Consider the following 22,211-nt stretch of genomic DNA (forward strand, 5'->3'; position numbering starts at 1 on the left):
GGCAGCCTCGCAACCCAGCGCTCAACCGCTGCGCCACCGGGGAGGCCCTCCAAAGCATTTTTATATTCCACACAAAATTTTCCAGTTTATAAAAGGTCAGTTTTTTTCCCTATGCTGGACAAAATTTCTAAGGATTGTTAAATATAAAGTATATTACAGGTTGGGCCTCCCCGGTGGCGCAGCGGTTGAGCAATGGGTTGCGAAGCTGCCCGCGGCCTCTGCTCGATCCCCGGCTGCTCCCCGGCCACCAGACCTCTCCTGCCGCCCGCTGCTCCCCTCAGCAGTGTACTTCGGTCCTTCTGCCTGCTCTGTCCCCCGCTCTGGCTCTGGTGAATTCTCTCACCCTCCCGCGCTTCTGACTATACCCAGTGCATGTATAAACAAAACAAACAAACAAATAAATAAAATATAAATAAAGTATATTACAGGTCTATTCAAAAATAGAAATGGAGGGGGGGGCCTCCCCGGTGGCATAGTGGGTTGAGCGCAGCGCTGTGAAGCTGTCCACAGCCTCTGCAGTGTGGGTTCGATCCCCGGCCAGCCAGGGAGATTCCCATATGGTGCAGCAGACCTCTCCTGCCATGCCCACAGCTCCCTTCAGCAGTGCCTTGGTCCATCTGCCTGTTCTGCTCCCCGCTGTCTCTGGTGAATCCTCTCACCCTCCCGTGCCTCTGACCTGTACCCCAGTTCTTGCATAAAAATAAATAAATCTTTAAAAAAAAAGAAAGAAATGGGGAAAACTCCCTGGTGGTGTAGGGGTTAAGTCTTAGCACTATCATGACCACTGCCTGAGAGCTAACCCACATATGGTGCAGCAGACCTCTCCTGTCTCACCTGCTGCTCCCCTCAGCAGCGTATTTCAGTACATCTGTCTGCTCTGTTTCCCACTTTGTCTCTGGTGAATCCTCTCACCTCTTTCACATCCCCGCACTGCTGGTCTATACCAGTTCTTCTATGCATAAATAAATAAATCTTCATATAAAAAATGTATTTTTGATAGCAAGGAAAATAACTGAAAATAAATTTAACTGAACTGTTAAATTTGTACCAAATGTTTCAAATCTCTCTACTATTCAACTGTAAAAGCAATTTTTTGTAAGCAACTAAAAACATGTATTAATGAAGCATTAACAAAGATACTATATAAAGCAGAGTTATGCAAATTCCCATTACTGCTCTTTTCTTTTTAATCAACAATTTGGGCAATCTTATGAAGATGAGAGAATAGAACATGTTTATAACATTCCTGTCATTCACAGCATTAAACAGAATGGTCATTAAAACAAATCTCATGTAAAAAAAAAGACACTAAGATTAAAAAGTAAATTTTTGAAAATCTTCAGACACAGAAGTCTAAACAGAATGAACTGATTTTCTGAACTGTACAAATATATACAAGGTAAGAATTTCCTGAGTATGGCTACACATCATGTTAAGCCCATTCAGTAGAAAAGCTGCTTGATTTCTGGTTTGGTAAGGTTCCTTTTTAAAAAATATTTTCTTTATTTATGCATTCAAGAGTCGGGGTGTACGCCAGAGGTGCAGGGTTGGGGGGAGTGGTGAGAGGATTTACTAGCGAGAGTGGGGAGCAGAACAGGCAGACTGACTGAAATACACTCCTGAGGGGAGCAGCAGGTAAGACAGGAGAGGTCTGCTGTGCCATGTGGGTTAGTTCCCTGGGCGGGGATCCAACTCATGCTGCAGTGACTACTAATAACCTTGCGCCACCAGGGAGGCCCTGGTTTGGTAAGATTATTGAGCATTTTACTGAAAATCTCAACTAATTTCATGGTGATTTTATGAAACTATTTGAGTTTGAATATAACAGTATTTATAGTGTTATTTGGTCTTTAAAATAGGGCATTTAAAAACAGATATCCACCTTGGCCTTCCCTGATGGTGCAGGGGGTTAAGCACAGCACTGTGAAGCTATCTGCAGCCTCTGCAGCACGAGTTCCATGCCAGCCAGGGAGCTACCCACATGGCCCAGCAGATCTCTTCTGACTTGGCCACTGCTCCCCTCAGCAGTGTATTTCAGTCAGTCTGCGTGTTCTGTTTCCCAGTGTCTGGGTGAATCCTCTCACCACCCCCACCCTCCCCCCCGTACCTCTGACCTGTACCCCAGTTCTTGTATGCATAAATAAATCTTTAAAAGAAAATAAAAACAGATACCCACCTTGAGGATTCCGGGGAATTTTACTTAATCTTTATCATACACTTCTCCACATCGCTATATAGCATTATCATGAAACCTCCACCACCAGAGAAAAACTTTAAATAGCAAAACTGACATGTGAAATTATTAAAAGAAATAGTAAGTTGTATCATTTTATAACCTTTTTTTACAATATGTGAATTTTAAAGATCTTCTCCAGGAACTTTTTTTAAATAAAAGTTTTATTGGAGAAAAATAGAACCACCACATACACAGGGAAAAGAGCACAAAAATTCAACTGATACAGAACAACGACTGAAAGTCACAATTACCCAATGTTGTTTGCAATCACTTTTCAATTTCTTAAACAGCTCCACTCGACTTGCTTTTTAATAGTCTTGCCAATTTTGCAGATGAAACAGCATCAAGTTTTCAAAAAATTAAGAACCGCAGGGAAGGAACCAGCTTTCAAGATAACAAAGGTGACAGCAAGAGTCTTCTTCTAACAGGACCAATTCTACCTTAAAATTCTTTAAGAATAACTATTGATTCTTGTAGTAGCATCTATATATCTCAGAGACCATCAGGGATGATTAGAACACTGACTTAGATGGTCATTACAGAGAGGGCAAACAAAACAACTGTATTTCCATGTCAGATGAGTTCATGTAAGGAAACCAAGGAGGAACTGAGGAAATATAGGCAATGGCTGCTCAAAAAGAATTAGGAAGGCATTCTAAATACCACATATTATTAGACAACAGTGTGCAAGTTGATACAATTAGAGAGAAAGACAACTTTTTAAAAATAGCTGGTCACAGGTCTTTGAGAGCTCAAGGAAACAATCAAAAGCAGACACAAGAGCCCTAAGTGTCCTCAGTTGAAGCCTAGCTATTCTTATTACTAGTTCCAAATAGTCAAGGAAATAAACTGTTGCAAAAAAGCATTAAAGCAATTCTGACTTCAAAATCAAAACAAAATTTTGTTTCTTTCAATTCCTTTCCTAGTGTCAAGGAAAAACAAACAAGGAAGCAAAAACCCCACTAATGGTAAAGAGAAGACTTTCGCTGACTTACCAATTTGAAGAACAGTACTTTCACTATTTTCTATATATGAACAATCCTAGGACATTTCCCTGAAAGTAGGTGTCCAGTGGCTATAAGAACTCTTTTATCTTCAGTTTGGAAAGGAAAAATATCAGCAAGACGCAGATTTTTAAATTCCCAACTAGGGGATGTGTGGGGAAAATGAGGGAGGACCTTTTTATTTTTTATGCAAGGCTTTAGGAAATTAGAATAATGATGACAGGAAAGGTTTATTTACCAACGAAGAGGAGAGCTGGGATGCCTCCCCAAAAACCTTTGGTAAACAGGAATGCTAAATCCTAGGAAGCCTGTAACAATCTACAATTGGTCCAAGTTAAAGACAAAACTGTTCAAATAACATTTAAAGTCAAAAGGAAATTGGAAACTAGCTGATGATTTTCTGCTCCTGTAAAAATTTATAAAACATGTGGGTTTTGGTCTCTTTTGCAATGTTCATATTGTATTCATTTTTAATATGAAGAACTGGATTTTTTCTCTCCTACCATGTTCGTCTAGTACAACTGATCAACAATTTTCTATTTCAGCTCTTTTTACAAGTACCTGTTAATCAGCACAGTAAACTCAGGGTTAAGCTATATACACACATCCCACTGTCATAAATGTGAAGTCTTAGGATGTGTATATACAGAGATTATGTAAAGCAACTGTCCCTCTACTTGAAAACTTGTTTCCAAATAAGTTTTTAAAAAACATCCCTTTCAGTGTAACAGAACATTACCTAGAGTAAAATACCAATAGCTATGACAACTTATTTTCTTTTCATGGGAAATCACAAAACAGGTGAACAACCAAGTCCAGGGTGGTTTTTCTATTTGATAAATACATCCAGAACTCTGTACAGTAAATAAAGTCTGCATGCAGTTTAAGTATCTTTAAATGACATTTTAAGCAAATAAACCTTTTGCTTCATAATTAACGATGTATAAGAACCCCCCTCTCCTTTTTTAATAGTCATAGGGACCTCTTCCCCAGTTCCAAACAGGAATCATGAAGACCAGGTACTTTCTTAAGAGTTTTCTGCACATCATACTAAATAACATGCAAAGAGTTCAACAACATTCTTCTTAAAGGTACGTATTACTCTTTAAAAGGGCATGTTAACCACTGAAAAAGTCCACCTCAACTATCCCATTATACTGCTTCATTTGGTCATCGGTAGTATAAAAGAAGTCAAATAACATTGGATTGACAAGTTAGTTTATCCACCGGCTACTGCATGTGACAACAAATGCTCCAAGGCCAATATTTTATGCAATATAGTTGTACTGGTTTGGATTTTCTTTATCTCTTTCCATGTAGTCCCGGTCAATTAAGGATTCTATTCTCTTTTTAAGATCAGCAGGCTGTAAGAGAAGGCAAATTTTCAGTGCAAAGTTTATAATCACCGGTTCATGCTATTTCCCAAAATTCCATTTAAAAAAAAAAAAAAAAGAACACAGGGCCTCCCTGGTGGCGCAAGGGGTTAAACACAGCACTGTGAAGCTGTCTGCAGCCTCTGCAGCACAAGTTCAATCCCCGGCCAGCCAGGGAGCTACCCACATGGTGCAGCAGACTTCTCATGTCTCACCCACTCCTCCCCTCAGCAGAGTATTTCAGTCAGTCTGCCTGTTTTGTTCTGCACTCTGTCTCTGGTGAATCCTCTCACCCTCCACACCTCTGGCCTGTATCCCAGTTCTTGCATACATAAATACATAAACATTTTTAAAAATAAATAAAAATCAAGAAAGCTTATGAAGTTCCTTATAACTGCATTCTTCATTCCTGGATGACAAAATTCCACTGTCTTTTGTATGAAGTCTATAAAAAGAATATAATCCTACTTGCTAATAGAGTGTTTTTCAGATTATGTAACATGGACATTTGCTCGAGAGGGGTAATTGAGAAAGTCTGGTGGGCAGGCAAAATTTTAACCATTATCTTATGCAAGGTTTGAAAATCAAAATGACATTCTTTTAATTATGGTCTAATATGTAGAGTATTAGCACAATGTTACTAGAGTGATCCTCTAATATCTCTAGCATCGGTGATGTCTCCAGCTGGAGGCATAATGATTGTTAGGCAGAACATGAGGATGAGTTTGGCAATGAGAAGGCAGTATTAGGTTTGGAAAATGAGAAAGTCTACCCTATGAGAACAGCTATTGAGTGTGTACTATGTGCCAGACCCAATGCTAATATATGTTATTTTCATTTACGCCTCAAAAAAAAAAAAAATCCTACAAGTAATATTATTATTCCCACTTTACAAAAGCGGAAACAGTTCAGCAAGATGAAGTGATTTACTAAGCCCAAAGCTCATGAGAACCCTGCTAACCAAGTCTATTCACTCTTCCAAGTGTTTATCATCACACAGTTAAGACTCTTACAAAGCTTGGAAAAGAGTCAAGTACTATACCACATTTACTTGCACTCGAACAAGTCTGTTTAATGACTAACGTCAGTTTGCCACAATTTTTGCTAAACTTTCAAGAAGATACCTAATGATGATTACTTATCTGTACAGTTTTTAATGGGTAATTATAGAAGATTTAACTTCATTTAAAACAACCAAATCTGGGGCCTCCCTGGTGGCTCGAGGGGTTAAGCACCACACTATGAAGCAAATTTGCAGCCTCTGCAGCATGAGTTCAAACCCCGGCCGGCCAGGGAACAACCCACATGGCAAAGCAGACCTCCCCTGGCTTGCCCGCTGCTCCCCTCAGCAGTGTGTTTCAGTCAGTCTGCCTGTTCTGTTTCCCACTCTGTCTCTGGTGAGTCCTCTCACCCCCCACCCCGCATCTCTGGCCTGTACCCCAGCTCTTGTGTGTATTAAGTAAATAAATCTTTAAAAAAAATGAAAAAAAAAAATAAAACAACCAAATCTGTGAAAATAACAAGGCATATTAAGAGGAAAAATACAAAAATAGCAAATGCTCTAAAGAAATATAGTGAATTAACCTGAAAATTCCAAAGACTCACTAAAAAAGTTTAGCAGCTAAACTTACATGTGGAATAGCTTTTATAAATTGTTTTTTTCCTTTATAACAGCTGCTGACATGGGCTACAAAGGGTTTTATTTATTTATTTACTTATTTTTTAAAAGATTTATTTTTATTTATTTATACAAGCACTGGGTACAGTCAGAAGCGCGGGAGGGTGAGAGAATTCACCAGAGCCAGAGCGGGGAGCAGAGCAGGCAGAAGGACCAAAGTACACTGCTGAGGGGAGCAGCGGGCGGCAGGAGAGGTCTGCGCGCCATGTGGGACCCTCCTCCGGTGGCCGGGGAGCAGCCAGGGATCGAACGGGCACTGCAGAGGTCTCGGGCAGCTTCGCAACCCAGCGCTCAACCGCTGAGCCACCAGGGAGGCCCTACAAAGGGTTTTTTTTTAATCCTATGAGTACAAGAAATTAAAACATTTTGTCCTCCCAATTGGCCATAAATCTTTAATCTCTGTAAGTTTCGTGTCTGAAAATCTCTTTTACGTATATATCAAAGCTTGACATGAAAATACAGAAGCACCTACCTTTACTGGAAATTTCAACTGATTGTACACTTCTGAAACAAGGAGATTGTGGCTAAGTGTCTTTCTCATCTTCATAATTCGAACAATTGCAGCATCAATTTGATACTGTCTGTCTTGAAATACTCTTTCTGTAGTGCTTGCTTGTTCCTCGACCTAACAAAAAAAAATTTTAAGTTAAGAATGACACCTTAAGTGAAACGTGTTGACTTACATAAATTGTACATTTTGGGAAATGCAAATCAAAACCACAATGAGAAACCACCTTACACCAGTGATAATGGCACATATTATAAAAACTAGCAACAACATATGTTGGCGAGGATCTGGTGAAAAGGAACTCTCCTACACTAGTGGTGGGAATGCAAACTGGTCCAACCACTATGGAAAGCTGTGTGGAGGTTCCTCAAACTACTAAAAATGGAGCTACCATATGACCCAGCAATTCCACTCCTAGGAAGCTACCCAAAGGACACAAAAACATTAATTCAAAAGAATTCCTGTACCCCTATGTTTATTGCAGCACTATTTATAATAGATAAGATTTGGAAACAACCTAAATGCCCAAAAATAGATTACTGGATCAAGAAAATATGGTATACATACACAGTAGAATACTATTCAGCAATTAAAAAAGATAAACTCATGCCATTTGCAACAACAAGGATAAAAGCTAGAAGGGATTTTTCTCAGTGAAATAAGTCAGAAGGACAAAGAAAAATATTGGATGGCTTCACTTAGGGGAGGATATAGGGGAACCAAACAAGGGATTAGGGAAAAAAATAATAACAAACAAAACAAAATTAACAGGCAACTATGAATCAGAGATATTATATAGGGGAGGGAGAAGGCGAGGCATCAAAACAAGGGCGGGAAGAACACAAAGGACTATGGTGATGGTGCATGGGTGAATTGGTGGTGGAATTCTATGGGGACTACATCTGAGAAAAGAAAGCAAATATTGTACAAAATGTACAGTGATTTAAAATATATTTAAGTTCAGTTTACCAACCTTAATGCTAATGCAAAATAGCTATCTTTCCCACTTAAATTAAAAGAATAGTTTGGGCTTTTAGCAGTTTCTTTTTGGTACAGCATAAATGTTTTTAAAAGGACACAGTAATCTTCTAGGAGACTCTTCTAACTTTGATGTGAATTTGAGAAAGACAGGAATTTGTTTGAGATACGGACCTCTGTCTCACATTAAAACTTTTTCTCAGGTACTACATTAGTTCCAGTTGGAACTGAAGCCAACAGATTTCAGGAAATGCTGCAGTTGATTTTCTTAATAAAAGTTTCTCATAAATTGAAATGGCCAAAACAAACTATATTCGTTGTTAAGCAAAGAAACACTAAACCATTCATATTTTTTAAAAGCAAGCTGGCAAAGATTTTAAGAAGAAAATATAATCTTTAGTGATAGAGCAAGGGCACAATTAAAACAGGCACCCATGCTACCAGATGGTGTGTAAATAGGTCCAGCATTTCTGGAACACAATAGAACATTATGTATTAAGAGTCTTAAAATGGTTATACTCTGACCCAAAAGATCAACTTCCATGATTAATATAAGGGAAAGCTCAGAGAGATTAAGATTTAGGTACAAAGGTGTTTCTTGCAGTTTTAATTACAATACTAAAAAGCTATGAACTTAACTGCTCAGTAATGGACATTGCTGAAATCATTTATAATAGTCATGCAAAAGAATAGTGTATGGCTATTTGTGATATTGTAAAGACATTTAATGGTATGAAAAAATTCTAAAAATTTAATGTTAAATGAAAAAGCAGGATATGGGCATGGATGGTTTGGTTGAAAGAAAAAAAAAGGCCAAGAAATTACCATTACTTGTGAAAATAAAAATGCATTAGTAATCATTTCAGAATTTAAAGAATCAACAGACTACACAGCTAATGTAAATGCTGTGTATATTATGTAAGTAGAGTACCAGTCCATAGGCTAAGACATGGCGTTCACTTAATTCACTTAAAACAGGAAATAGTTTCCAGTTTTCCCACAGTGATACTGGAAATAAAAAACCCACCCCAAACTATGTTGAGTATCAGGCCCAATTGTGTGCATCTTCCCCCCACCCCAAAATTCCCAAATCAAATAATGAAATATACTTAGATATAGGCATGGAAAATTAATATGCTAAGTGTGCCCTCGCCACGCCAGCACTGTTATAGATGTAAAATCTTCTTTATAATGTTTATATTATGGCCACATATAATTCCACTGCATTAAGATTAGGAAAATGCAAAAGAAATACCGTTTCTTTCATCTGGATTTGATTTATCTTTATCCTGAAAAGTTTGTGCTTGAAATCATCATTACAAATGAACTTGTCACCATCTTCAATATCTTTGCCCTTCGGGTTTTTTGCCAAAACTCTAGCTTTGCCACATGCCAACGACTGCAGTGTTCTCCTCAACTCTCCATCCTCTGAAAAGGAAACAGTGGCTGAGTTATTTGTAACTGGCTCTTTAACAGGAACAGCTACATTCAACCTCAATGTAGCTTCCACCCCATCCCTCTTTTAAAACTGTTTCCAATTTCCCCCAATTTCAACAACTTCTTTATTCTACGCAGTAGCTTTTTTCCTGGTGGGCCTCTAAAAGCTTCAATTATCATTCCCTGTGGATAACTACCAATCTTTAGAAATGACATCTCACTTCTTTCAGTCCCACATTTACAGTATACCTCCCACCTGGATGTCTTACTAGTAACCGAAAAATTTTATCCAGTCATGTTCCCCATAAAGCTGTTCTCTTTCCTATTGCTAGTTGGGATACCACCAACCCATTCTATGCTGTAGTTAAAACGCTTCCATGACCTTTGCCTGTTTCTACTTCAAGGCCTTTTCTCACAATATTTCCTCTTGCAGCATATGCCTTCTCCTTAACTGAAACTTACAGTCCAGTTCAATTCCCACCTCCTTCACGAAGGCTTTCTCCAACCGTGTTAGTCCACAGTGATCTCTCACTTTGTTGCTCTCCTGACTTACTCCTAGTTAGCACCAGACTGGTTCTTGCTGGTTTTAAAATTATTTCAAGTGTCATTTCCCCCTTTCCCCAGGGGTATATCAACAGTGCTGAGGAGGGATTATGACTCTGTATCACCCCCACAGAGTTCTTAAAATAGTGGACACTGAATAAGGTTTGCTAAATGGACTGATTCAACACAAACCTATTCCGGTAGCCTGCTTGATTTCTTCTAAACTGAACTCCTCTCCCTCATTAAACATTAGCAGCACCAGTGTTTGAAAGAGAGAGACCTGGAGTTCTTTTTTACCCTGTTGGAAAAACAGCAATATTTAGCCATCACTTTTTAAAAACACATGAAAAGTTAATCAAATAACTAATCTCTTACAGGAAAAGCATTTTTCAATTAGTGGTTTTAGAAACACGGATTAACATTATCCAGAAAATCCAGTATGTTCAGTGTAGGGTTTAGGTGTGATCCTACCTAAAATAGGGAGAAGGATTGGGTGACCTTTCTACAGGTCTTTAAGACTTGTAATTAAAAGAGCACAACAAAGTAATGAAAATTAATAATTCAGCCCCATGTGTTATTACAGATATTTATCACGAGCAGCAAGAAATCACTATTTCAAATGCATTTTCAACTTGTTTGATTCAGATTAGTCATGAAAAGCCACGGGAATCTTTTGAAATTAGATATGGGAACTGTTACCCTGACACCCACTCTAGTCTCTAGCTCCCAGCAACAAGAAAGCTTCTGTCAAGAAGTGGTAGTGTGAAAAAAAAAAAAAAAAACAGAAGTGGTAGTGTGAATTGTACATCCACAGGTGGGAAAAAGGGCTGTTTGTGGTTTTGCAGCAGAGACAAATCAATTGTGGAAAAGATCACATTCTTAAAATATACACAAAGCTGTGACAAAGTACTATTGTGTTATGTAGATATTTAGATACATTTATAAAACAGCTTAAATCTTCAAGTTAAGAGGGCTGACCCCAATACTGAAGATGAAAACTAAGTTTTAGGAACATCCACTTACCTCTTTAAATTCGGCTTTTAGAACACAGTGTCCTAGGGTTGACTGCCACTGAAGTTTCCGGCCACTGTGTTTGCCTAAGTAAAATGTCTTGAAAATCTCCTGAAGTTTTACCATCTATAATAAATAAAACAAAGCTTTATTTAAACTCTGTATTCAATATCACATTCATATTAAATGTGTAATCGCTTTTGGAAAGTTTAAAGACGATGCCCAGTAGGTCCCCTGATCACTAGATGTAAGGTAATGATTTCCCAACAATGACAATGTTATAGCAATTATCAGTCTTTTTACTCTTTGATCTCTGTAACATTTAATCATACCTTCTTCTGGAACATTCACTCCAGTGGATTTTGTGCTTCTGCACATGCTGGTTCCTTTATCACTCTTGCTTCTTTATCACTGTTGGTTTTTCCTTCAGTTTCCTTTTCCTACTACCTGCCTAATCTGAGCCTTTTCCAAAGTTCTGCTTTAGCCCTTTTCTCTTCTTGTTTCTGTATTCTCCCTTTCATTGAGAAAGAGCTATTTCCTAAGCTTCCACGATCATCATGGAGGATTCGCAGTATCTTTATAGTCTTAGCGCCCTTTCTAGACTTCAGCCCCGAGCTATTCATGCCCCCAGGAATTAGGATGAATTTACTCAAGAACCTACCATACAGCAACCACCCAGGTCACATGGGCAAAAATTTTTAAGAGCTGGGTAGTGATGGGCACAATCTGGGGAAATGAAAGGTCAGGGAAATTGGCCCTGAACCCAAAAACTATTAGCTATGCTACAATCATACAACTGCATGAGTAAAAGAGTAAATTACCAGAACAGCTGTCATTTGGTGTTGATGTACTTACTGATACCAACTGTTAAAAGCTATCTATTTTTCAAGTAACAAGCAAAATAGAAATATGTATTTCTCAAACCTAGCAACTCTTACCTCTGGGGGTAAATGGACTTCCATAGGCACGTATGTTGGCCAATAACCCATTGTCAGAATATTCACAGTTAATTCAATATTCCCAGGTACATTCTGGTTCTGCATATACTATAAGAAGATCAACACACAGAGATCTTAAATTGAAAAGCAAATGCATCTCATGTCATAATGATGAGCCATTCAAAAAGTTCCCCATTATAAAATTATATGCAAATACTGACCATTCTGAAAATAAAAGGCCACTATTAAAAGGACTATAAACAGGGCCTCCCCGGAGATACAGCGGTTGAGCGCTGGGTTGCGAAGCTGCCCGCAGCCTCTGCAGCACCGGTTCCATCCCCGGCTGCTCCCCAGCCACCAGAGGAGGGTCCCACATGGTGCACAGACCTCTCCTGCCGCCCACTGCTCCCCTCAGCAGTGTACTTCACTCCTTCTGCCTGCTCTGCTCTCCCGCTCTGGTGAATTCTCTCACCCTCCCGCGATTCTGACTGTACCCAGTGCTTGCGTAAATAAATAAATAAATCTTAAATAAATAAAAGTTGTAGGCACACATAATAAAAAACAAACAAACAAAACAAAAAGGACTATAAACAATGCCTGTTAGGACCTCCCTGGTGGTACAGGGGTTAAAGTCTCAGCGTTATCAAGTTATTGCCAGCCACTGCGGCATGAATTCTATCCCCAGCCAGGGAGCCAACCCACACAGCACAGCAGACCTCTCGTCTCACCCGCTGCTCCCCTAAGCAGTATATTTCAGTATATCAGCTTGTTCTGCTCCTCACTCTGTCTCTGATGAAGCCTCTCACTCCCTGTACCTCTGGCCTACACCCCAGTTCTTGTATGCATAAAACAAACAAACAAACAAAAACAATGCCTATTAGTAAGTGCACTAGAAAAGTGCATAGGTTAACATTTTGTTACAATGGCACACAAGGATCTTGTGACTTCATTAGAGGCATCACCAGCTTAAATAATTTTTCACATACAGTGGGGTGGTTATAAGATCCCTTCTCTATTTTCTCCCCATACCATCTTACTTTGGAGACCCCCATGTGGCTTGGAACATTTACAGCAACCCCTCTTCCTCACCCCACCAGCCAGCTTAAGTCTCTAGTTTTTCACTTGTTCTGCTGCCTGTCTGCAGGGGTGACCTGAAGTGGGGAAAGAAGAAAAGGCAGAAAGGGCAGCGCAGATAAACCCTATTCTGTAGCTACTACAAGACCAAGGATACTATTGATCCTAATCTTTCTCCTTAGTCTTCCTCTTTCACCACAATATGGTGGTAAAACAGTCAATCCCAAAGCCCTTAGTGAAAACTCAAATTTGCTGCCCTCATCTCCTATGCTGTTAAGTATTTCAAAATCACCTTCTACCAACATTTCTAGTTATTCTACTACCACTTTATCACCTTTGCTCTCTCCCCACTGCCAGTTTTGAACATGCAAATCACCAACACTTCAATACATTTTGTTACCCTAGGTATATATTGAAAATAAATACTGAAGTAGGTCAAATACATTTATATTTCATTGGTGAGCTTTTTCTCTATTGTGAATATCATCTAAGTTGTTATTTAGTGCTTACAATACATACATGATTTTATTTATCCTCTTCAGTACAAACCACAGCAAGGTGGTCACTAAACATTTAAATTTGAGGAATTAGTAAGAGCTTAACTCACTTTTACCTGTTTGAACTGAATCATGATGTCTTTAGAAAGCTCCATGTCTTTAAACATTCCTTCAAGTTTGCTGGTGAAAGCAGCTCCACATTCTATTAAAGATGTTTACAGATTTATGTTTTTAAGTGGCAAAAATCAAAGAATTTAAAATTGAAAACATGAAATGCATAATTAATTTTAACATGAAATATGATCTGTAACTATTCATAAGAATAAAAAGAAATCCTTACCCCAAAGTGTATGCCCCACTAATTCAGAGTCAAACTCTTTAATCCTGTAGTAACCTTATCTACTATTTAGGCATAAAATAAATGGGAAATGTTTATACAAATAATAAAAACATGAACAATGCATTATTTTTTTAAATGCAAGAGCTCTGGACATGTAGGATATGCACAATAGCTGGAAACGACATTAACTTAATTTACATTTTTATCACATGAACATACAATGTCGACAAAAGAGGCAGTCAGCTGAAAGAATAAAAATAAGGAAATCAAAGAAAAGGAGCAGAAAGAATGACAAACATACCATGTTTTAGTTTGGACAGCATTGACTTTTCAGCATCTACAGATGCACTCTTCCCAACTAATAGGCGCTTGGCTAAATCTTTCTTATAGAAGGCCTCAAAAACATCCTTGCCTATGTCAAGCAACAAAACACAACACTCATAATATTCCAATAAAAAGTTCAGAGAAAACTGCTTCAAAGCACTTAATAAATCACACCATTAGTCCAATTTATTTAACTACATATTTTATCCCAGATTGTTAAATGCAAGAAACATTAAATCGGAGGTAGATTTTTTTTGTGCCAAACATTTCAAAAGTTCTTGCTATAAAGAGTTAAGATTGCATTCATTTGTCTTTAGAAAAGTTTTAGCTGACTGGTAGCTTTAAGCATTAATTCTCCACAGAGATTAAAACAAGTAGCAAAAATCAAGGCTCTTAATAATGGAAAAGTCAAAACACAAGGCAATCAAGTAACATTCCTCAATAACTACAATGAATGAAATGCATGGAAAAAATAGAACTTTAAATCTCTAAACTCCCAAATCAAAATCCAGGTCGATTATACTCACTAGTTTCTCTAATGCTTTATTTTAAAAGAAAAATACTAAGAGAAAAACACTTACCATAGATAAATCTAAATATGATCATAATTTTATCCAACATTTTTTCAAGTTCTTCATCTGTAGCTTCTTTGTTGCCGGCACGAAGCTTTGAATCTACATATTTAGCTAAAATGGGAGGGGGGAAAGGAAGGAGGAGATTTGATTTTTAGTGATCATGTGTACTCATGAGGTACCAGGCATTATACATGCTCAAACAGGAGCAGGTACACTGAATTTTTCAGTGTTTCAAATGCACTTCTAAAAGTCTTCAAAGTCAGGAAGATCAAGTTACTTCAATGCTACAGAGCTAATAAATACCGGAATCTGAACTCAAACCCAAGACTTCTGACTAAAGATCTAACATACTCCCCAGTATACTGATAATTATTAAAACAGGAGTATGCAGACAGCTTTGTGATGGAGTAATCAAAGTCACTGAAAAGTATGGCCCATTTTCTGGAGTGTCTATTTTATGCAGATGATAAGCAATCTTAAATAATACTTTTCTATTAAAACAGAACAGATACGTTATAGAAAAGGCAAACTTTGCAAATATTTTAATGATTAGTAGTAGACAATGAAATTTTATCTATTGGTAGATGACCCTCAACTTGCTCAAGGAACCTCCTCCTCTTACATTAAGGGGAACTTGAGTGGTAAAGTCTAGGTATCACTGCATTATACCACATCACACCCTTATAATAAGTGGGCCCAGATTATTAGGTTTATATTTGTCCTGGACTTTTTCTTTCTCACTGACAATTGTAATTTGTGATATCCATCCTTGTACTCTTAAGTTTAGGCCTCCAAATTGCTGAAGGCTTGGAAAAAAGCTATGAGGTTTATTATCAACAAAAGTAAATAGGGTTCAAAGTACCATCTTACAGGGCCTCCCTGGTGGAACAAGGGGTTAAGCACCACACTATGAAGCAATTCACAGCCTCTGCAGTACAAGTTTGATCCCCAGCTGGACAGAGAGCAACCCACATGGCGAAGCAGACCTCTCCTGTCTCGCCCACTGCTCCCCTCAGCAGTATATTTCAGTCACTCTGCCTATTCTGTTCCCCATTCTGTCTCTGGTGGATCCTCTCACCCTCCTACCCCTGTATCTCTGGCCTGTACCCCAGCTCTTGTATGCATAAATAAATAAATCTTTAAAAAAAAAACAAACTATCATCTTACAAAGAAAGTACAACATGCTTGATATGTGGGCTCTGAGATGCTCTTCAGCTGGAAGGACTTACTTCTTACATCCAGGTTTATTTACTACAATCTTGTCAAAAGTTTGGATTAATTGAAATTTTATGAATAAAAGAACATTAAATGGAAAAAGGGACTGGAAAATACCTATAAGTTCAGCAGGTTTGTTTGGTCTTTTGTTAATGAATGTTTCAAATGCTTCTTTCATGGCGTTGATAAATTTTTCATTCTTCATAAAACAGATATCAATTATATGATCAACCTTATCTTTAAAATCCAGCAATTCTTGAACCATGGTTTTATCTTTTTCTGGATTAATTACAATAGTGCTGCCAAATGCCTAAAAAACAAATATTTCCACTTTTTAACTACAACTGAATTGTCTATGGTGAACACAATTTCAAAATATTTTTAGTTGGAACACATATTTAAAATATCTCAAAAAAATAAATAAAAGCTGTCTTTGAAGTCAGAAAAAGAAAAAAAAAAAAACAGTGATAAAACATCCAGACTGCTACTATTCATCTATAATCACAAAAAATAATAAGGAATGACCACTAGGCATACAATATCGTAATGGAATATTATAAGCCTCTGAGCTCTTTTCCTTACTTTTAAAGAAGCCAGCTTTGAAATTTTTTTAGTGGCAATCTGGTTTCAGTGTAAGATTGAAGAAAGGAATGAAATTTTGAATCCTAAAATTGTCCTCTTTCTTTTTCCACATTTTCTGCTATAAGTATTGGAGCTAGAAATCAGTCAGACATCAAGGTTAAATTTTACTGCTGATTTGCCACACAGCTATCATTTTCAGTTTGACAGGTCTCAAAAATCCCATTACTTAAAAAAAAGTTTTATCTAACAAGAAATGATTGCTGACATGCACTCCAGGTGTAGATAAAAAGTCATTAGAAGGGAAAAAAAAAAATCACAGGTTAATTGTTAATACCTTAATGTATTCAATCCACTGCTGTAAGAGAACCTGAACGCCACCTCGAACTCTACTGAAGAGTTGATACAGGAGAGATAAATCCTGAATTCGGTTTTCATCAAGAAGATTATTTAAACCTAAATTTTGAAACATTTTGACGTTTAAAAAACAGTAAACAAAAATGTCAGATATTTCAATGAAATGTAAATAATCATGATGATACTAGTCTGAACTAGTTTGCATGTGAGCTGTAACATTTATTTTGAAAACAAACAAGTAAAAATATCACCTGAGTGGAAACTAAATAAAGTGACATCAGTTTTTATAAAAATAAAAACAGGGTCTGCCTGGTGGTGCAGGGGATAAGTCTCAGCACTATTAAGCTATCGCCAGCATTGCAGCACGAGTTCGATTCCCGGCCAGAGAGCTAAGCAACATGGCGCAGCAGACCTCTCCTGTTCTACCCACTGCTCCTCTCAGCAGTGTGTTTCAGTGGATCCTCCTGTTCCGCTCCCCACTCTGTCTCTGGTGAATTCTTTCACACATACCACCCCCGTCTCCCGCACCTCTGGCCTATACCCCAACACTTGTATGCATAAATAAATAAATCTTTAAATAAATAAAATAATATAAAAACAAGTATGTAATGGTTTGTGCTATTTAACATGGCAGTTTTATTTAATAAATCAATAAATAAAAACACATTTTAAATACTTCACATATGCAGGAGCTGTGTTATATATGACACATTAGTGGACACAGTTACAGTTCTGATTACTAGATATGGCCTGTGATATATCAAAAGCCATGTTTTAAAAGATTAAGTTTATATTAGGTTCAAATGTAGTTGATTTTCAAAATGAAATAACAGTATAATGCATTAAAGGTCTAAAATATATCCAATTTATGTAACAGATTACTGGAGCAAAAGAACTGCTTATGGCACTGTCAAAGTAAATTTGACATTAGAAGGGAAAAGTCATTAGAAGGGAAAAGATAACTTGGGATTAATAAAAGTGCTTGGCTTTATACACTATGAACAAAAACACCACTAGCAAAAAGGAATACCTTGCCTTACTGTACTATTATATATTAAGTCAAGAATTCTCAAATTTCCAGTAACTTTACTGGTGTTGGTGGACCCCTTTCATCCTACTTCCTAGAAGCACCTTCTGAAAGTCTAGTGTCAAGATTAAGGGGAAAGAAATGCAGAAATGCAGTCATATACTAGAAAGCTTTTAAAAGATGTTCTACTTGCTTCTACCATTTTAATCTCTTATTTATAAATTGCCAATTACCTTTCTGAAGAATTGCTGTTAAGTGTTCACCTAAAAGTTGTTTTTCTACAGTAGCAATTAATGATTTCCTACAAGGAAAAAAAAGTTTATAATTGTTGACATTTGACTTTGCTGAAAATTTAAAGCCTGGGGAGGTTCAAATAACTCATTTTATGTTAATTTCAATATTCCTATCTACATATAAATATACTGGTGCTCAGAGTTACTCTACTTTATTACTAGAAGAAAAAATACCACATATTTCAGAATATGATTTACATCATGAAATAAAATATTTTCAGTCTTGCTGTGGCTGGCTTTTTCCAAGTTTTGCTGCTTTTATTAGGAAGATAGTAAGTTATCTATGAAACTTACAGGAACTCCTTAGTGGGTGATATTTAAGAAAGCACAGAAACAATTTTACCTATGAACATCCACTGAATTTTGATCAGCCTGAAAACTTCAAAGATCACATGTGCCTTGGATAATATTTTAAAATTACGTCCTAAACACATACACACAACCAATGATCAAAGCACTGTTTAACTATAAGGCAGATAATACCTTAAAGTTTGCATTATGGAAGGAATTGTTAAAACCTCAAATCACATCTGAAAATAGTTACTAACATGTTTGCAGAATGCCTTAAGTCTCTTCAGTGATTCAGTAATACAGTTTAAGACTATTAGGTTGAGCATGTAATACTTACTGGGTGGTCTGATCTAGATAAGTAATAAGTCTGTCTGCTTCTTCCTCTAGACGTTTGTTAACGTGATGAAGATATTCAGGAACCTACAAAGACAGTTTTTTATATTATTGTTTCCTCCCCAGATAGCATTCAAAAACTGTTCTCTCCAAAAGATCCTGGGAGAAGCCCTGTCAAATGTGACAGGGTTGAATCATGTAAAACTACAGATAGAGTTTAGGATCCAGAATTCTGGCCTTTGAGAAAAAAAGAAAGGAGCACCTAAGTGAGGGAAAAAGCAGCACAATGTTGGGAAGATAAACGCAAAGGGCAGCTTATATTTCAGAAAGTAAGGTCTATTATGAGACAGTGGATTTATTAACCATGATTTTTAAATACCTCTCTTTCCTGCATTAATTTTTGGCCTTCAGCTGCATAGAGTCGGTTAGTTTCTTCCAAAAATCTTTGTTCAAAAGAGTCCTGATAAATCTGGGAAGAGGGACAAAATAACAGAGTTTATTTATTCAATAAGTATTTATTGAATGTCGGGGCCTCCCTGGTGGCACATCAGGTTGAATGCTGCGCTGTGAAGTTGTCCACAGCCTCTGCAGCACGGGTTCAATTTCCGGCCAGCCAGGGAGAAACCCACATGGCGTGGCAGACCTCTCCTGCCTCACCCCCTGCTCACCTCAGCAGTGTTTTTGGTCCGTCTGCCTGTTCTGCTCCCCACTCTCTCTGATGAATTCTTTCACCCTCCCGCGTCTCTCACCTGTACTCCAGTTAGTGTATAAATAAATAAAATCTTTTTAAAAAAGTATTTATTGAATGTCTTATGTGTGACGGCACCATGAATCTGATTTTTAAACATCAAAAAAAAGGAGAGCAATCAGCTCTGTAACAAGTGAAGTAGTTAACTTACTTGCAGATCAGAAAGCATGCTTAAAAGGCTTCGGAGTAAACTTCTATCAATTGCTTCACCATTTCTTTCCCTCTCAATCAAGAGAAGAATGCCATCAATTGTCTTATTCTGGACTTTCTGATCACTTATGATATGAGCCCTAAATAACTCCAGTCCCATATCCCTAAAATAAAAAAAAATAATCTAAATTAATTGATTGCAATACCACTTCTGAAGAGGCTTAACTTCTTGCTACATATTAATTAGGGCTCCAGGCTTTGAAGCAGCAATTGTAAAAGGATAAAACCCACACATCTAATTTAATCATCAGAGTCATGCAGGAAACTCATTCTATCTTATACAAGAATTGAAGTTAAATTACTGTCTTTCTCCATAACTAAGTATTGTTGTATTATTTCTGTTGGTGGATATCTTCCTTGGTCAAATCAAGAGACAAAATTAGTTCATAAAGTGATCTTCACTCTACTGGCATTGAATATTAATTGGTCATTTATCGTTTGGCTTCAGTACTCAAAAATCAGTAAACGCTATGATAATTGCAATAAGTACATTCTAGGCATATTGGGGTGGGGAGGAAGAGTATTCTATTTTTGTGTATATCTGGAATTTTCCATAATAATGCTAAAAGAGTATGAGTGAACTCATACTTACACGCACATATGGAATGCAGAATAAAATTTAATTCCCTTGGCTAACAAAAAACTTTATAAACCACTATATGCTTGGGCCTCCCTGATGGCGCAAGGAGTTAAGCACCGCACTATGAGGTAATCCGCATCCTCTGCAGCACAAGTTAGATCCCTGGCCAGCCAGGGAGCAACCCACATGGCGAGGTAGACCTCTCCTGTTTCGCCCACTGTTCCTTCAGCAGTGTATTCAGTCTGTTCCCCAATCTGTCCTGGTGGGTCCTCTCATCCTCCACATCTCTGGCCTGTACCCCAGCTCTTGTACACATAAACAAATAAATCTTTAAAAAATAAACCATTATATGCTTAGGGAATGCTAGCTATCTTAAATATTCACAACAATAAAACATAATTAAGAAGATGAAACTGCCATAAATACAAGTCTAGAAACCAGCTGTGATTTTCTGGGAGAATATTTATATATTACCTACTCTCTTCCATTATTACTCCATATTCCTTACCAAATAGAGGGTAGCATCGAATTCTGAAGAACATAAGTTCTATCCAGAAACAAAAAAATGCTCCTGATCATAATCTGCAATGAAAATGAAAAGGGAAATCAAACAGTTTTTATATTTAGTGAAGTTGAAATATTTGCTCGTAATAAGACTAGAACTGCAGGATTCACTTGTATATACAATTAGACTACAAGGAACACACATGCAGACAAACACATCTACCTGAGAATATGCCCATAATACTCTCAATGAACTATCAGTATTCTCTTAATCCTTCCTGTAGTTTCTAGAAAGGGCATACTTAATATGGTTCTGACTTCTCTGCAACTTGAGAAGTAGAGATTAAAAAAGGGTAATCAAGGGGACACTGATACAATTCTTCCTTGGCAAGAGTGCTGAGGGTGAAGCTGCCTTATATTGTACCACGTAGGGTTTTGGGTGGTAGGAATGGGTTTTTTAAGACTTTGATTTGCAGATTCTAAGGTATTAAAAAACACCCTATTAAGGAAGGAAAGGAAAAGGTTGTGATCTGAACAAATTAAAACACCATAAGGCCCCTTCACAGGTAATCCAAATGTGGGAAGCATATTCATCAAGACCGACAAGACAAAAATGTAACTTTTTAAATGAGAATAAATACTTTTGGGTTAAGTGTGATGAAAATTAAAATTATCCTATGGTATAAGACATTCTAAATGTTGGTTTACCTACAACTTAAGAGTTTTAAAATAGAAATTTCAACCAAAATTAGCTTTCAGTTCAGAACAAGAGCAGATATTGAGGCAGTCTCCTATTGCAAAGTTTTTAAAACTAAGATTTCTATATTTGAATAAATTAATTTTTTAACTATAATATTTAGCTGAAATGTAGTATTTTCCCAACTTACCATTTGTCTGCAGTGGTTTTGCCAGCATCGATCAATCTTTTTTAGAAAAAGAACACTATCCAATGAATCCGTAAGACAGGTTAAGGATATTTTAAAACCATTTAGTACAAGTAATATAAACAATGTAAGAATACTTAAGTATGGAATAGTCTATGTACTAAGTGAAATTAAACAGTGCTTGACTATAGAACAGAATGCTATTTCTTCATCTCATATACCTTTAAAAATAAGTGTTATGGGGAGGAGAAACAAGAAAATAAAGGGGAGGGGATACAATGGACTACAGAAGAGGGCTGAGGGGGCCTTGGTTGTGGTCACATGCATCTGAGGTGTGATCCTATGCCTTTGAATCACATAGTAAACCACTGCCTCAATTTAAAAAAGTCTTAGCCATAACTGAGCACTGTGTTTTCAGTTTATAGTTTATGACTTCTCTTAGATTATCAACTTTCCACAAACAGACATTTGTTATGCTAAAAGGGTAAAGATGTAAGGACATTTTATTTAACATTACCACAATGCAGAGATAGACCCTAACTAAGCTTGAAGTCAATTATTTCCTCTTTCTCTAGAAGCAAAATGAATGAAAACAACAAAACTACAAAACAGAGGTATTGCATTACAAACAGAAAATGAGAGGTAGGAAGGGAAAAGATGCAGGCATTTTTGTT

The 22,211-nt window shown here is 37.2% G+C and overlaps 1 protein-coding gene across 6 annotated transcripts in view; it reads right to left on the reverse strand.

Moving 5' to 3' along the window:
- Positions 1 to 4,508: 4,508 nt before the first annotated feature.
- The window catches only part of CUL4B (cullin 4B), a gene marked incomplete at both ends in the record, with an annotated part of 40,346 nt that continues 22,643 nt past the window's right edge, over positions 4,509 to 22,211 (reverse strand). For 3 of the 6 annotated variants that reach the window (XM_084258403.1, XM_084258402.1, XM_084258404.1), the window contains 17 exons: positions 4,509 to 4,604; positions 6,764 to 6,916; positions 9,033 to 9,205; positions 9,950 to 10,055; positions 10,781 to 10,894; positions 11,707 to 11,814; positions 13,388 to 13,479; positions 13,919 to 14,029; positions 14,523 to 14,627; positions 15,849 to 16,041; positions 16,648 to 16,766; positions 17,928 to 17,995; positions 18,616 to 18,698; positions 18,991 to 19,080; positions 19,511 to 19,673; positions 20,658 to 20,731; positions 21,541 to 21,610. In XM_084258403.1, the coding sequence (XP_084114529.1) occupies positions 4,509 to 4,604; positions 6,764 to 6,916; positions 9,033 to 9,205; positions 9,950 to 10,055; positions 10,781 to 10,894; positions 11,707 to 11,814; positions 13,388 to 13,479; positions 13,919 to 14,029; positions 14,523 to 14,627; positions 15,849 to 16,041; positions 16,648 to 16,766; positions 17,928 to 17,995; positions 18,616 to 18,698; positions 18,991 to 19,080; positions 19,511 to 19,673; positions 20,658 to 20,731; positions 21,541 to 21,610 (1,918 nt within the window). Of the gene's footprint in view, positions 4,605 to 6,763; positions 6,917 to 9,032; positions 9,206 to 9,949; positions 10,056 to 10,780; positions 10,895 to 11,706; positions 11,815 to 13,387; positions 13,480 to 13,918; positions 14,101 to 14,518; positions 14,628 to 15,848; positions 16,042 to 16,647; positions 16,767 to 17,927; positions 17,996 to 18,615; positions 18,699 to 18,990; positions 19,081 to 19,510; positions 19,674 to 20,657; positions 20,732 to 21,540; positions 21,611 to 22,211 lie in introns of all 6 variants that reach the window. The other 3 variants (XM_084258405.1, XM_084258406.1, XM_084258401.1) reach the window with 2 other exon arrangements.

This window comes from Talpa europaea, assembly GCF_964194135.1.
Source record: "Talpa europaea genome assembly, chromosome: X".
Taxonomy (NCBI): Eukaryota; Metazoa; Chordata; class Mammalia; order Eulipotyphla; family Talpidae; genus Talpa; species Talpa europaea.